At 45.1% G+C, this 14,797-nt stretch overlaps 2 protein-coding genes across 2 annotated transcripts; one reads left to right on the top strand and one right to left on the bottom strand.

The window, feature by feature from the left end:
• Window positions 1-2,842: 2,842 nt before the first annotated feature.
• Window positions 2,843-8,330, bottom strand: OAZ3 (ornithine decarboxylase antizyme 3). Its single transcript, XM_023547307.2, is given in 7 exon segments — window positions 2,843-3,985; window positions 4,701-4,786; window positions 5,297-5,472; window positions 6,673-6,747; window positions 6,749-6,809; window positions 7,090-7,242; window positions 7,850-8,330. Coding segments are annotated over 7 exon segments (729 nt in total). The 5' UTR covers window positions 7,885-8,330; the 3' UTR covers window positions 2,843-3,842.
• A 167-nt stretch (window positions 8,331-8,497) lies between these two features.
• Window positions 8,498-12,450, top strand: MRPL9 (mitochondrial ribosomal protein L9). Its single transcript, XM_003409457.4, has 7 exons — window positions 8,498-8,674; window positions 8,864-9,020; window positions 9,689-9,813; window positions 9,983-10,033; window positions 11,043-11,144; window positions 11,651-11,734; window positions 11,865-12,450. Exons 1-7 carry the CDS (start codon window positions 8,522-8,524, stop codon window positions 11,997-11,999), a joined length of 807 nt encoding a protein of 268 aa, XP_003409505.1. The 5' UTR covers window positions 8,498-8,521; the 3' UTR covers window positions 12,000-12,450.
• Window positions 12,451-14,797: the final 2,347 nt, after the last annotated feature.

The raw sequence follows: 14,797 nt of genomic DNA, 5'->3' as shown, positions 1-14,797 counted from the left end.
ATTCCTTGGAAACCCTATGGGGCAATTCTGTTTTGTTCCATAGGGTCACTATGAGTCAGAATCGACTCAACAGTGGGTTTGGTTTTGTTCGGTTTAGGGTATATACCTTGGAGTGGGATTGCTGAGTCATAGGGTAGTTCTGTTTCTAGTTTTTAAAGGAAGCACCATACCGTTTTCCAAAGTGGTTGTACCATTGTACAGTCCCACCAGCAGTGGATAAGGGTTCCAATCTCCCCACATCCTCAACATTGGTTACCTGTTTATCAGTGCCATTTTTAAGCAAGGATAAGATGGCATCTCATTGTAGTCTTGATTTGCATCTCTCTAATGGCTAATGGATGGAGCCCTGGTGGTGCAGTGGTTAAGAGCTCAGCTGCTAACCAAAAGGTGGGCAGTTTGAATCCACCAGCCACTCCTTAGAAACCTTATAAGGCAGTTCTGCTCTGTTCTATAGGGTCATTGTGAGCCAGAATTGACTCAATGGCAATGGGGTAATGGCTGTTGATCGTGAACATTTTTTTTTATATGTTTGTTGGCTCCTTGGATGTCCTCATTGGTGACGGTCTGTTCATGTCCTTTGCCCATTTTGTGATTGGGTTGTTTGTCTTTTTGTAGTTGAGTTGTTGTAGTTTTCTATAGATTTTAGAGATTAGATCTTTATCAGATAAGTCATTTCCAGAAGATTTTTTCCCAGTCTGTGGGTTGTCTATTTACTCTTTTAATAAAGTCTTTTGATAAGCATAGGTTTTTAATCTTTAAGAGGTCCCATTTATGTTTTTGTTATCGTCTATTCATGCATTTGTTGTAATGTTTGTTATCCTATTTTTACAAAAGATTAGGTTCCATAGTTTTCTCCCTATGTTGTCTTCTAAGAATTTTATGGTATTAGGTTTAACATTCAGGTCTTTGATCCACTTTGAGTTAGTTTTTGTGTATGGTGTGAGGCAAGGGTCCTGTTTCATTTTCTGTAGGTGAATATCCAGTTTTGTGAGCACCATTTATTAGACTGTTTCTGCCCCACTGAGTGAACTTTAACCCTTGTCAAAAATCAGTTGTCCATAGGTGTTTGGATTTAGTTCTGAGTTCTCAATTCTGTTCCACTTGTCTACGTGACTATCATTGAACCAATACCAGGCTGTTTTGATTTCAGTGGCTGTATGGTATGTTTTGGTATCAGGGAGTGTGAGGCCTCCTGCTTTGTTCTTTTTCTTCAGCATTGCTTTGGCTATTCCGGGTTTCTTTCCTTTCCATATGAAGTTGATCATTAGTTTTTCCATTTCAGTAAAGAATGTTTTTGGGGTTTGTATCAGGATTGCATTGTATCTATAGATTGCTTTAGGTGGAATTGACATTTTCACTATATTGTCTTCTAATCCTTGAGCACAGATGTCTTTACATTTTTTAGTCTCTTATAGTAGTGTTTTATAATTTTCATTGTGTAAGTCTTCTATGTACCTGGTTAGGTAATTTCTAGGTATTTTATTAATTTGGGGGCTATTGTAAATGGTATTGTTTTCTTGATTTCTTTTTTGGAGTAGTCTTGGTTACTGTAAAGGAACCCAGCTGATTTTTGTGTGTTGGTCTTATACCCTGCAACATTGCTAAATTATTCTATTAGTTTTCTTGTGGAATCTTTAGGGTCTTCTATGCATAGGCTCATGTCATCTGCAAATAGTTTTATTTCTTCCTTTCTGATATGGATACCTTTTATTTCTCTTTCTTGTCTTATTGCTGTCTAGGACTTCCATAAACTGGAAAACATTTAAAGTTAGCATATAAGAATGCCTTATGCAGGATCTTTTTTTTTAAATCTAGGGATAGTAATTGTGTTCATGCAAAACCTGTACATAAACCAAGAGGCAGTCATTTGACTAGAACAAGGGGATCTGCATGGTTTAAAATCAAGAAAGGCGTGCATCAGGGATTGTATCCTTTCACCATACTTATTCAGTCTGTATGCTGAGCAAATAATCTGATAAGCTGGAGTATATGAAGAAGAATGGGGCATCAGGATTGGAGGAAAACTCATTAACAATGTGTGATACACAGATGACACAACCTTGCTTGCTCTAAGTGAAGAGCAGTTTAAGCACTTACTGATGAAGATCAAAGACTACAGCCTTCAGTATGGGTTACACCTCAACATAAAGAAAAATTGTCACAACTGGACCAATAAGCAACATCATGATAAATGGAGGAAAAATTGAGGTTGTCAAGGATTCATTTTACGCGGATCCATAATCAACACCCATGGAAGCAGCAGTCATGAAATGAAATGATGCATTTCATTAGGCAAATCTCCTGCAAAGGACCTCTTTAAAGTGTTAAAAAGAAAAGATGTCTCTTTGAGGACTAAGGCGGGCCTGACCCAAGCCATGGTATTTTCAGTTGCCTCATATACATGTAAAAGCTGGACAATGAATAGAGAAGACAGAAGAAATGATGCCTGTGAATTATGGTGTTTGCAAAGAATATTGAATATATACCATGGACTGCCAGAAGAATGAATAAATTTGTCTTGGAAGAAGTACAGCCAGAATGCTCCTTAGAAATGAGGGTAGTGAGGCCTCATCTCATGTACTTTTACATGTTATCAGGAGGGACCAGTCCCTGGAGGAGGACACCATGCTTGGTAGACGGTCAGTGAAAGAGAGGAAGACCCTCAGTGAGGTAGACTGACACAGTGGCTGCAAGAATAGCCTCAAACATAGCAACAATTGTGAAAATGATGCAGGACTAGGCAGTGTTTCGTTCTGTTATACATAGGGTCGCTATGAGTTGGAACCGACTGGATGGCACCTAACAACAACTACCACCTTTGTACTACATAGCAACTATATTTTCTCATAGTCACAGTGGGTTTTATTTTCTCAGAAAAACCTCAGTACCTAGTAACAGAAAGTCTGTAGTGCAGGAGCAGCTCTGTTGAGTAGCTCATGTAGTTTTGTAGAAATCAACAGGTAGCTTCCATTGACTTGACATTTTGGGCCTTGGCTGCCGTGATCTGAACTTACTGAAGCATGCTCTGCCCTGGGATTGGAGCTGCTCCACAATAGTGTTGTGAGGCCACTTAGTCCCCAGCCTCTTCAGTTCCTTGGGAAGCCTTTACTCGCAGAGATCCCTCGGATATAAATGCTAGGACTTCTGCTTTGGAAAATGAATAGTGTCTCATTCCTAGCTGCAGCTTGTTACCCTGCTGTGTGTAAAAATCTATTCAATATGGCCCTTCAGTCTGGTCAGTTTACATCCAGTACTGATGAACTGCTTGTCATTCTTCCAGTACAACCCTGTCCTCTTCCTGCACTGCAGTATCCTCTTCTATACTACTTCATTCTTGTTTTGTCTGTTGAAATCCTTCGTTGAGCCAAAAAGCTGAGGGGTCCATGAAACCCTCCCTGGTTTCCTTTCCATCCAGAGAGAAGGAATTCACACTTGTTTCCAATTTGAACTCTTACTGTATGGACCTAAACATCCCAACGAGACTGTAGCCTTTTTGAATCCTTTAACACTTGGTCCTTGCCCTTGGGAGGTGCTCAGTAAATGATTATTGAATAAAATAGGGAAATGGCTTTGGGGCAGAGGTGAAGGCAAAGGGAACCCAAAACCCTTGGATCCCTTCCCTCTCTGGTTCAGGTAATTAGTTAGTGCTTATCCTACAATTCAGCTCTGTAAGGCTTATGTTCCATTACAGCCAACGCCACTGCCCCCCAAGAAACAGTGAACACTGGAGGACTGCACTACCCTTTATTCCTAGGATGGAGGAAGGTGTCCTAAATCACATCCTGGGCTCCTGGTTCCCATGTCAAGGCTCTCAGCCCCTCACACAGTAGGAATACGCATGTTCAGGGAGGCTTACTGGGTGGGTGGCCGAGGTCCCTTTCAAGGGGGTACACCATAAAGATGACATTGTCCCAGGGAGGGAGGGCAGGGTGATCTGGTCTGACCACCTCAAAGCCCATGTAGCTGAAGGCCCGCAGCAGGGCACCTGTAAAAGAAGGAGAGAACAAATTACTGGAACACTCTTTGGCGCTCAGTACATCTGTTCCCCTAGAGATTGGTCTCTTCCACTAGGGAACAGCTGTAGGAGAAGCTGTTTAGTACAGGGATTTCGATCACATGCTCTTGAGTCAAAAAGACCTAGACTCAGGCTGGCTTTGTAACGTTTTACAAGTTAACCCTTCGGAACTTCAGTGTTCCCGTTTGAAAAACAGGGATCATAGACCCTCACAATTGAAGATTAAATGAGAGGTTTATGAAATGCTTCACACAATGATGACATAGTCAGCTCTTAAACACTATTACTTATGAATGGTTGTTGACCATCCTTTGTTTTATATCCAAAAATATAAACTTAAGGGAGGAGGTTGTGGTCTCTATAATATATGCTTCAAGCATCTAGTTGAATATATTTCTAAGTTCTTGGCTTTATGCTTGATACATTTGAGATCCTATCTACCCTTCTAACCACACCCCTTGAATGGATTCTGTCACTTCACCGGCACGCCTTCAGTCTGGTCTCAAACTACCTATACGGGCCTCCTGATAGTCTGGTTGTAACTTGAATGAACAGAATGCTAGGTGCCTTCATCCCTCAAACACCCAATATGTTTAAAGAATGCAGAGAAGAGGGTCTCCCACAAATGACAAGGAACCACCAGCTGCCTCAGCACTGTGGGCAAAGAAGGACAGTAGATCCCCACCTCTATCATTCCGATTGTTTTGGAAGTTCACAAACACAGAGTCCACATTGGTCTTCTCCTCCACGTACTCCAGTGTTGCGGTCAAACTGGGGGCCAGAGAGAAAAATAACAGTTAATGAAATGTTTGGCCAACGCAGAATCCAGAAGAACACTTACTTGGAGCAGAAGAAATCTTTTTGGCCAATTTTTACTTTCTACCCAAGGAAGGAAATGGAAGTTGCCAAACTGGTTTTGGTAGATTTTTCTCTGAAGCCAAGGGATTGTACACTACTGGACTAACAGCCAAGCCATGAGAGATTTGGGGTGAGGGTACTGCTCTATAAAGGCAAACAGCTGGAAGACACTCTGTTCTCAACTGTATGTGGATTCCCACTTCTGTGTTTGTGAATTTGAGTCCAGCAACCTCCCATAGACTGTATCCCTTGAACCCCAGGCCCCAGCTCAGTTCACAGGCTTGTATGCATGTCAGTTGGTTTGCATGTGTCCAGCTTCTGAATCACCCCCAGTGTTCAGTATACCCACTACCTGATTGTGATATGATAGAAGGGTGAAATCCCTCCCCCTTCTCTCCCACTCTCCCATCCAGGCTCAGTCACCTTTCCCGGTTGCCTTGATCCAAGGCCCGATAAGGGATATCCAGGAAGAGCCGATGGTCACAGAGGAGGCCGTGCCAATGGGCAGAGGTCTGGGGGGTCAGGCGGAAGTGGAAGTCTAACTGCACCGGGTCCTGGTGGAGCAGGGGGTCAGTAGCTAGCACTGTCAGGTTCCCAGCCTGGAGGAGGTCAGGAGTAAACATGAGAGGAATGATCTCCGTCTGTGCTCATCTAGTCCTCTGAATCTGGTCTCGGGCAGATTTGTGTGTGCCTGTGGAGGTGAGGAAGGGGCTGATGGGGAGCCTGGGGGAGACTCAGTAATATCCCTTAGTTCTGGGACCTAACAGACTTCCCTATTACGGAGTTCTTGATATCCAACTCAATCTGGAATTGAGTAGACTCAGTATTACAGCCTGCTAACCTAGCCCCAGGGGTACACTAACGTCTCAGAAGCTTACAAGCATTTAAATCAGCCGTGTTTCCTCTTACTCATCAAACAAATGTGCACCGTCTATTCTCACTGATAACACTTGTCCACTTTTTTTCATCATGTGGGTTTTCTCTAAGTTCTCCCTTTTTCTCATTTAAAATGTCGGCGTCATGACCAGGCATATTATTGTAACAAAATACAAGGACAAGCACAGGAGTTCTGGGTTCTAGTCCCAGCTTAGCATCTAAATAACTTTGTGTCCCAAAAGTCTTACTGAACTGCTCTACTTTGCTCCCAATTCCCCTCTTCCTGTCCTGCTTTTACCACCAGCTGTATGGCCTTGGGAGCCCTGGTGGTGCAGTGGTTGAGCACTCGGCTGCTAACCAAAAAGTTAGCAGTTCAAACCCACCAGCTGCTCCATGGGAGAAAGATGTGGCAGTCTGCTTCCATAAAGATTACAGTCTTGGAAACCCTATGGGGAAGTTCTCCTCTGTCCTATAGACTTGCTATGTATGAGTCGGAATCCACTCGAAGGCAATGGGCTTGGCATTTAGTTTGGTATGGCCTTGACTTAAGATTTCTGGACCAGAATTCTTGTCTATATAACAAGTAGCTTTTACACATGAACGCCAAGATCCCATCTAGCTCTTAACTTTCTGTGGTTCATTTTCCAACTAGCTAATATCGCTCCCTCCACAAGGTATCATCTTACAGTAAAACCTGCCAAAGCTGGAACCTGTGTAAGGCAGAAACCTGTCAGAAAAGGACAACTCAAATATTTTTCACTAATAGAGACAATGGAAAAATGGTAAGACCGCCCCCCGTCAGAGGCGTAAAACTTGTGAGACTGGGAAAAACAAAGGCAGTCCCATCGAGTTCCAGCTCTCACAGGTTTCACTGTACAAGCAAGGAGCTCCCTTTTCCCAGCACCAACCCACAGTCCACTTACCGAATACAATTCTTTAAGCTGGTTTTGGTCACCCTGATCAGTGCTTCTGCCCACCTGGAGACCTACTAGGGACTCAGGAGCACTGAAGGCAGGAACGGGGACGGAGTGTCAGATCCTCCCGTTCCCTATAAGTGATGCTGATCAGAAAAAAGAGGCCCAAGTTAGTTTATTTCAGGATCTGGGATGGGGGAAGGTTCATACTTTCACAAACCAAACTCTGACACTGCATCTTTAGTATCTTGGGTAGACCAGCCTGTGTCTGTTTTCTCAGGCCAGACAGATAGAAAATTCTAAAGTTCCATGCCAGTCTTCCACCCTATTTTGCTTATCATCTCTTGCACCTGAGAAGTTATTTGAACTTTTTTTTTTTCCTTACAATTTAAACAAACAACCACAAGTAGAGATGAAAACAAGTACCTTTTACAACAACACGGCAGCATCTTCTCCCGGAGGGTGACCCGGTATTTGTAGCAGTACAGGTAATAGGCGTATGGGGACCAGATCGGGTAGAGGTAGTTCCGTGTTTTTCCCTTCTTGATATAAGAAAGGGAATAAACAGGGGGGCGTGACCTGTTACAAGGCAGTTTCTCAGTTCAGTGCCTCCCTGCGGCAAAGTGAGGTTCAGAGATGAGTGGCAGAGGTTCAGGCAACCTGGTGTCATTGTGACCCGGTGGGCACTATGACATGGGCAAGGGGTCAGCCCTTACTTCACTTTGCCACTGCCCTTCCCCACCCTACCCCCTTAACCGCAGCCCATGTGCAACTATACATGCACTTTATACCAGTACCAACTGTTAAAGTATCTGCTGGCAAACAGCCCTGCCCGAGAACTTGTGTCCACCTCACCCTGGCTCTGGCAAGCCCCCCCTCCAGTCCCACTTCCCCACAATCTGTCAACTCAAGGGTTGCCATCTGATGCCGCAGGAGGCTTCAAAGAACCTGACTGGGGTTCCCAGGTCCTACAGTTGTTAAAATATTTGTATCATCATCCATACCCTTAACGACCCAGGGGTGCTATAGGTGGCTGAACTTTCTCAGTTGCTGTGTAGGGTAGGCATCGCAAAGGAAATGCCTCCAGGGGTCTGGGCAGCTCATGAAAATTAATGGAGCTGCAAGGTAGGGCTGTAACAAAATGGAAAGCCCATACCCTGTCGAAAAGCAGACATCCACTTCTTACCATGGAGAACTGCAGACTTCGTGGTACCAGACCATACGATTTTTCAACAGAAACTGGGAAGACAGGTTTTTATAGTAAGTTTTTTCATTAAAATATATATATGCTACTAATTCAAAAAGTAAAAATTGTTGATAAAAAAATCACTGTAAGAAATATTTGGTTCTAGGACCCACTGGTTTGAGACCTCTATTCATTCATCGATCCATTCAACAACTATTTATATGAGCCCTAGTGGCACAGTAGTTAAGAGCTCGGCTGCTGACCAAAAGGTCGGCAATTCTAATCCACCAGCTGCTCCTTGGAAACCCTATGGGGCAGTTCTACTATGTCCTATAGGGTCGGTATGACTCAGAACTGACCAGGCGGGAACGGGTTTGGTTTTTGGGTTTTAGACAACTAGAGCTAAGCCGAGGCCCCCATTTTAAAGCGAAGGCAAGACGAAAATGGTGTCTTTCCACGTGTCAGTCCATGGAACATCACGGAGCAGTTCCGTCAGCTCTCACGGCGCCGTCCAGGCGGTGTAACCGCAGTCCTGCCCGAGCCCAGGCTTTCCCTCAGCGCGGCCCAGAGGAAAGCCCGCCGCCTCAGGCGCTCCGCGGGCAGCCCCGGTGGGGCCTTTTCTGCCGCCTGGCGCCGGGGTCCTTCCTCAACTCTCCCTCCGCGCCCGGGAACATGGCATCGGCCGCGATTGGGGCCCCGGCCAGAGCCCTGCTGCGGGCGGGCGCTGAGCAGCTGCTGCGAGGAGGAGTCCTGGGGCTTTTCCGGCCGCGACTTGGAGCAGGCACCCCTGGCCTGGAGCGCGACTTCAGCCTCTCTCACAGTCGGGTGAGGACCCGGTCGGGGTTGTAGGAGCCCCGACCCTGGTGTAGCTATTTACGTCTGAGTGTTATTTCTGGGGGCGGGTTGAGGCCTGGTGGGGCTCCGGGAGTGACCGGCTCTCCTTGAGGTGCCGGCGGCCTGAGGAGGGGGACGTTCCAGTGGAGACTCGCTCACCCTCGCCTACCCGGTCGCCAGGGCACAGTCATCGTGGAGCGCTGGTGGAAGGTGCCGCTGGCCGGAGAGGGCAGGAAGCCGCGCTTGCACCGGCGACACCGTGTCTACAAGCTAGTGGAGGACACGAAACACAGCCCCAAAGAAAACTTGGAGCTCATCCTCACGCAGTCTGTGGAGGGTAAGGCCCAGGCCAGGTACTTCCTATCTCAGGCTGTTCCTGTTTGGCGTCAATTTTTCCCTGACCTTTTCCTCATTTGTTTGCCTTGTCTTCACTTTGCGGGAATAATCTGCTCTATTTTTGACGAATAGAAACCATAAAGAGTACGGTGATTGTGATATTGGCCTTTTGCATGAAAACTAGAACACGAGTGCCCAAACAGCGTTAACAGTACGTGGGGAGAGAGGCCTTGCGGTATGTGCCACAGGTATTGAAATCTTCAGATGGGACAGTGCCTCACTCTGTACAAAACCAAACCAAACCAAACCCAATGCTGTCGAGTCGATTCCCATTCATAGCAACCCTATAGGACAGAGTAGAACCGCCCCATACAGTTTCCAAGGAGCGCCTGGTGGATTCGAACTGCCGACCTTTTGGTTAGCAGCTGTAGTACTTAACCATTATGCCATCAGGGTTTCTACTATGTACAGGGAATGTTAAATTTCTAAATCGGGTCTTAAATAAACTAATTGGAGTTTTCTTAAATGTTCGTACTGAATATGAATTAATTTTTTTTTTCCCTAGGAGAATTAAGCACTGTAGAAAATACTGTCTTTGATCATTTTCTTTTCTTTAGAGGCTCCTAGGTAGTTCTCCTTATCTAGTGTCTCTCTGGTTTTCATTGGCAGAACTTGGAATCCGGGGTGACCTGGTCTCAGTAAAGAAATCTGTGGGCCGTAATCGACTCCTTTCTCAAGGACTAGCAGTGTATGCATCCCCGGAAAACAAGAAGCTGTTTGAAGAGGAGAAATTGGTGCGCTCAAAGAAAGGGCAGAGGGACTTGGAAAAATAAGAAAAGATTGATTGTTTAGTTCAGATTTTATATTTAATTTGGAAATGAAGTAGGGACTGGAAGATCAGAATTCTAGAAGCTATAGGCTTGTTTTCTTTTACTTTTTTTCATCTTTGGCTTTCCTTTCTAGCTGAGACAACAAGGAAAATTAGAGAAGATTCAGACCAAGGCAGGTGAAGCGGTGAGTAGAAACATAGAAAGTTTTCATTTACTGATCACCTACAGTAGTCACCACGCCTCCTCCAGAGAGTCTTCATGATTTCCCTGAAGTCTCCTGGTTATAGATATAAGAGTCTGGGAAAGAGGAAGTGTTGTGGCTACTGTAACTGGCATGGAGACTTCCTAGCAGATGCTGACCTGCCAGGTGACTTGCCCTAGCGTACTGAGAAAGGCTCCGTCCTGAGCACTGGGGAACCCATGAAAAAATGGGATGAGAGCTTTGCCGTCAGAGATATTTACATACAAGTTGGCGATAACAGACACATAAGAAGGTGATTGGTAAACTCCAGGCTGTAAGTTATAAAAGTGGTGTGGACCATAATGGGCTGGGGTGGTTGGGGAGGGCTTTGTGGAGCAGAAGGTCTTGGATCAGTAGACTTTGAATAGGCAAGGAGGATGGGGAAGATATTCTTAAAACAGAAAAAGTGTAAGTAGAAGTTTAAGACATGTTTTAGCATAGAAAGTAGACCAGAATATCTAGCGCAGAGGATTTATATGGTGTCATATTTGGAAACATGATAGGGGGTTGGAGTCAGAATTACAAAACATCCCGAATGCTTAGCTAATGTACTTATACATTCTGTCAGCAGGGAAGAGCCTCTAATAGGGTTGGGCTGGGGTTGCAGGGCTAGAAGTATTGGTTAAAACAATCTATAAAAGTCGTTCCATCCTGAGATAAATCAGTGGCCCCCATTGATGAACCTCATTTTGACGTGGCCTGTTTCTCTTTGGTTAAGAGCAGCCAGGTTAAGGTGGCATCTCCCAAAAAAGTTTTGCTAAAACACCTTCCCAGAATATCAGTCTTGAGACAGTGAGATTGTTCTAGCTTTCTCAGTCATCTCACTTATTTTGGCTGGGAGGCAGAAATTAATGCCCGTTTCCTGAACTCTCAGTCCTTACGCCTCTCGCTAACATGTTTCCTCTCCTTTGATTCCAACTCTAACCCAGCCCCCGTTTGTAACTTCTCTCAGACAGTGAAATTTCTGAGAAGCTGTCACCTGGAAGTGGGAATGAAGAACAATGTCAAATGGGAGCTAAACCCTGAAATAGTTGCCCGCCACTTCTTCAAGAACGTGAGTGTTCCCCAAACGCCACCAGACCCTGGGAGGCTGTCTCAGAATCATTTACGTTGTTGGGAAAGGGCATGTCCATCCACCTGGAGTCTGAGAGAGTGATCTCGGTTGGCTCGTAGGAATGCTAGAGGGTAGTGGCTAGGGATTAAGGCTGGTCACAGGGAGTTTGAAGACTGTCAGGAGAGGTTGGTGGTGTCATTCATTTCTTCTTTAGCTAGAGAAAAACTGGGGAAATGTGACTCATTGGAGAATTTTTACTTTAATGTACGAAGTTACTTTGGTCTCAAATCCTGTTTCTCTGAGAATCTGCCTCTCCTTTTCTGAGAAATAAAGATTGAGTTTCTCTGCTATTGTCTTTAGAGGTCTCTGTCACCCCTATGGGGTCAACTAGAGTAAACTCCCCAATTTAATTTATCCTGTATAGGAAATTCTAGACCCAGCTTTATGAAGCTGCTTAGAGTGGCAGCTGTGAAAACAGGGTTAATGTTTGCTATGATCTTTTGCAGCTTGGTGTTGTGGTAGCCCCCCATGCAATAAAATTACCAGAAGAGCCAATCACACGGTGGGGTGAATATTGGTGTGAGGTGACGGTGAGTGTTTTCACATTCTGCCTCCTTTTTTTTGACTGGGTGAAAAACCAGGATGGGATGCTGGGATTGGATGGTGTTACCTCTCATCTGCCCAGTTGGGCTTTGAGGATTCTTGTTGTTTTGTCTGCAGGTAAATGGGCTTGACACTGTGAGGGTGCCTATGTCTGTGGTGAACTTTGAGAGGCCCAAGACCAAGAGATACAAGTACTGGTTAGCCCAGCAGGCTGCCAAGGAAATGGCCTCCAAAAGTGCCCAGATGCTCTGACCTACCCTCCTTCCAAGGCAGCCAGATGTCTTCAAGACCCCGATGTTCTGCATAGTAGAATCAGAGGAGCCGTAGAACAAAGACAGGCCAGCACCCTGATCTCACTCACACCTCTGACCACATACCGAATTTTAGAGTGTATATGGGGACATAGGACTGAAGTGCACATAAGTGTTGAATTCTCCATATGTGCCATCACCGTCTTCAACTGTCTTCACAGTCTTCTTTACTGGGACAAGTCTGCTCAAGAAGTACCAAGCCGTAAGTTTGATAAGCTACACGTTAATGGACCAAAGTGGTCCACATCGATCCCATCTAGCCTCTTCCTCCATCGGAGCACACTGGAACAAACAGAAAGAGCTGGCCATCTTCTCTAGTACTTGGCTTGTTCTCATCACCCAAACCAAACATTTGGTTTTCAAACAGAAATAAAGAGGTTATGTTTGTTCTTTGTAGGTGTTGGTTACTGGACTTGAGTATGAGAGTAGACTGAGGACAGGACATCCAAGTGGGCAGGTAGTAGACTCTTGAGCCACTGAGCTTTGCTGCCAAAAAGGAAGGAGGAAGAGTATACATTAGCAGGCTACACCCCACATTTGTTATGGACAGATTACTCTTAACAAGCTGATATGTCTGTGGTCTTAGACTTTATTCTTGCTAAGTATATTGATAAAATTATTAATATAAATAAACCCAAGGGACTGTTTCTCTAAGGAGATCTGAATGAAGCTGGGAGTGAAAGAAGCCTAAAAAGGGAACTTTTCTGTTTCTTTACCTAGCTCCCGAAATTTCTGAAAAGGAAGATACTTTAGCGGTCCCCAGACCAAGTTTAAGATGTAGGCCTAGTCATTAGGTAATTCTGGACTAGGTGTCTTGATGGGAGATGAAGAAAGTAGATAATTCCGCATAAATTCAGGGTCCGTTAGTGAAGAAAAGACCGTCCATTGACAGACAGATTGTGCCAGGGTCACTCAATGCAAGATCATGCAATTTAGGGAGGCTAAAAGTAGGTTTATTTACTGCTTTCCTGTCCTTACCAAAAGTTCAGAGAGATTGGTTTCTGTTATCCTGTGTGAGCTCATCTGCCACGTGGAGCCATTTAAGCACTTTCATCCAAGTGGGGCATCCCAACAAATGATTACTGTCATTATCAGTAGTTGTACTGGTCAGTATAACTAGCCAGCTTCACACTTGCCGGAACTCTGTAACTCAAGTCTGGCTGTATGAAATTTTCCATTGCAATGATCCCTATCTCTACTGTCACTGAAATAGAAAGCTCATTTAACACAGTATCTCCCCAGCCCACTACTACCATTGCTACCATGACTGTCATGAAGCTTTCTGAGATTGTTTCATCAACAAGCACAACATCCCACACAGTTAATCTCAGAAAGTATGTTAAGTACTTGTTACAAGTTGAGTTCCTGGTGAAACAGAATCTGAGATGGAAGATTTGTGTCCAAGAAGTTAACTGGGGGGAATCCTCAGGATCAACACCTGTGGGAGAATGAAGGGAGCAGGACGGGTAGAGGGAGAAGTTGAACTGATGGTTTTAACAAGGCCTCTGCAGATCCCATGGAGCTTAAGCTGGGATGGCTGTACAGAAATGTTCCCTATTGAGGCAAGTGGGCCAGATCTGTATACACTCACATTGACCAGAGAAGAGTATGACCTTGGATGACATGGCTGTCTTTAGCCAAAGGCAGTTCCCAGAGCAGATGAGAACTGTCTGCCGCCAGCATTAGTAACTTGGGGAATGGGTGCTTCAGCATCCACTACAGTCCACCCCTTGCGTTGCTGAGATCCATTTGCTTCATAAGTTCTGGGATGGTTTCTCCAGGATTCTGATGGGCCTCTTCCTGGGAAGACATAGGAGGAAGGTTCCGTAACAGACCATAGTCCCTGTCAAGACTCGTCAAGACTGAAACTGGTACTTGTCTCCCTCCTTCACTTCCCATTTTAGATTGCTCCATCCCTGACCTTGCACTTCTGCTAGAACAGGTGGCCTACCTGGTGAAATGACTCAGATCCTCATCCCTGAAAGGTCTGAGCCCCCTGGGCATCGTGCCCTTCTCAGGCCATGACTGCTGTACTTGTCCATTTACTGTCAAAACTGGGCAAAGAGATATACAAGTGGATGAGCTGGGTACCAAACATATTCTTCCCTGCTCCCATTTTGTAACAGCAGCCTGCCCCCCTGATGATTAGGGTAAATTATTCCTGCCAGGATGGTGATTCTTAGATGCCTCCTAGTTTCTTGGTTAGTCTCTTGGTATGAGAAACCTGAAGTGACCTGGTGGCAGCCAGAGTTTAAAGTTGTTTAATGAGACTCTTTTTCCATTGGCAGACATTTCCCTTCGGGGAACTAGGATTTCTAAACCCTCGGATCCCAGAGGCACAGTTTCCCCCAATTGGGTCCCTGGGTATATTGATAATGCAGGGGCACCATTCCTACTCCCACGCCTTGTTTCCCAGACCCATGTGTTTTACTTAGGGACACAGCACTATATGATGGCCATTAATATAGGGGTCACCATACGTCAGAATCAACATGATGGCAACAGGTTCAGACTGCATACTGGAGGATAGTGCCTCATCTCATGCCTCAGCTGTACCTTCAATAGGCTATTCCATTGCTCTACCGAGTGGGCAGCTTCTGGATAGTATGGTATATGATCAGACCAGTGGATCCAATGGTCACCTACCCATTGCTGTACCTCCTTTGCTGTAAAGTTGGTCTCTTGGTCCAATGCAATATTATAGAAGATTCCCTCTCAGTGATCAAAAGTCTAAGTCCT

Source organism: Loxodonta africana, chromosome 3 (genome assembly GCF_030014295.1).
Source record: "Loxodonta africana isolate mLoxAfr1 chromosome 3, mLoxAfr1.hap2, whole genome shotgun sequence".
Classification (NCBI taxonomy): domain Eukaryota; kingdom Metazoa; phylum Chordata; class Mammalia; order Proboscidea; family Elephantidae; genus Loxodonta; species Loxodonta africana.
Note: the sequence above shows the minus strand (reverse complement) of the source record. Positions and strands in the feature narration are given on the sequence as shown.

Excerpts from the sequence above, each read along its gene's own strand:
- MRPL9 (XM_003409457.4), top strand. The coding sequence starts at position 8,522 with ATGGCATCGGCCGCGATTGGGGCCCCGGCCAGAGCCCTGCTGCGGGCG. Across the intron at positions 9,021-9,688 it reads CCTCACGCAGTCTGTGGAGG|AACTTGGAATCCGGGGTGAC; the intron begins GTAAGGCCCAGG and ends TTTCATTGGCAG. Across the intron at positions 9,814-9,982 it reads TGTTTGAAGAGGAGAAATTG|CTGAGACAACAAGGAAAATT; the intron begins GTGCGCTCAAAG and ends TTTCCTTTCTAG.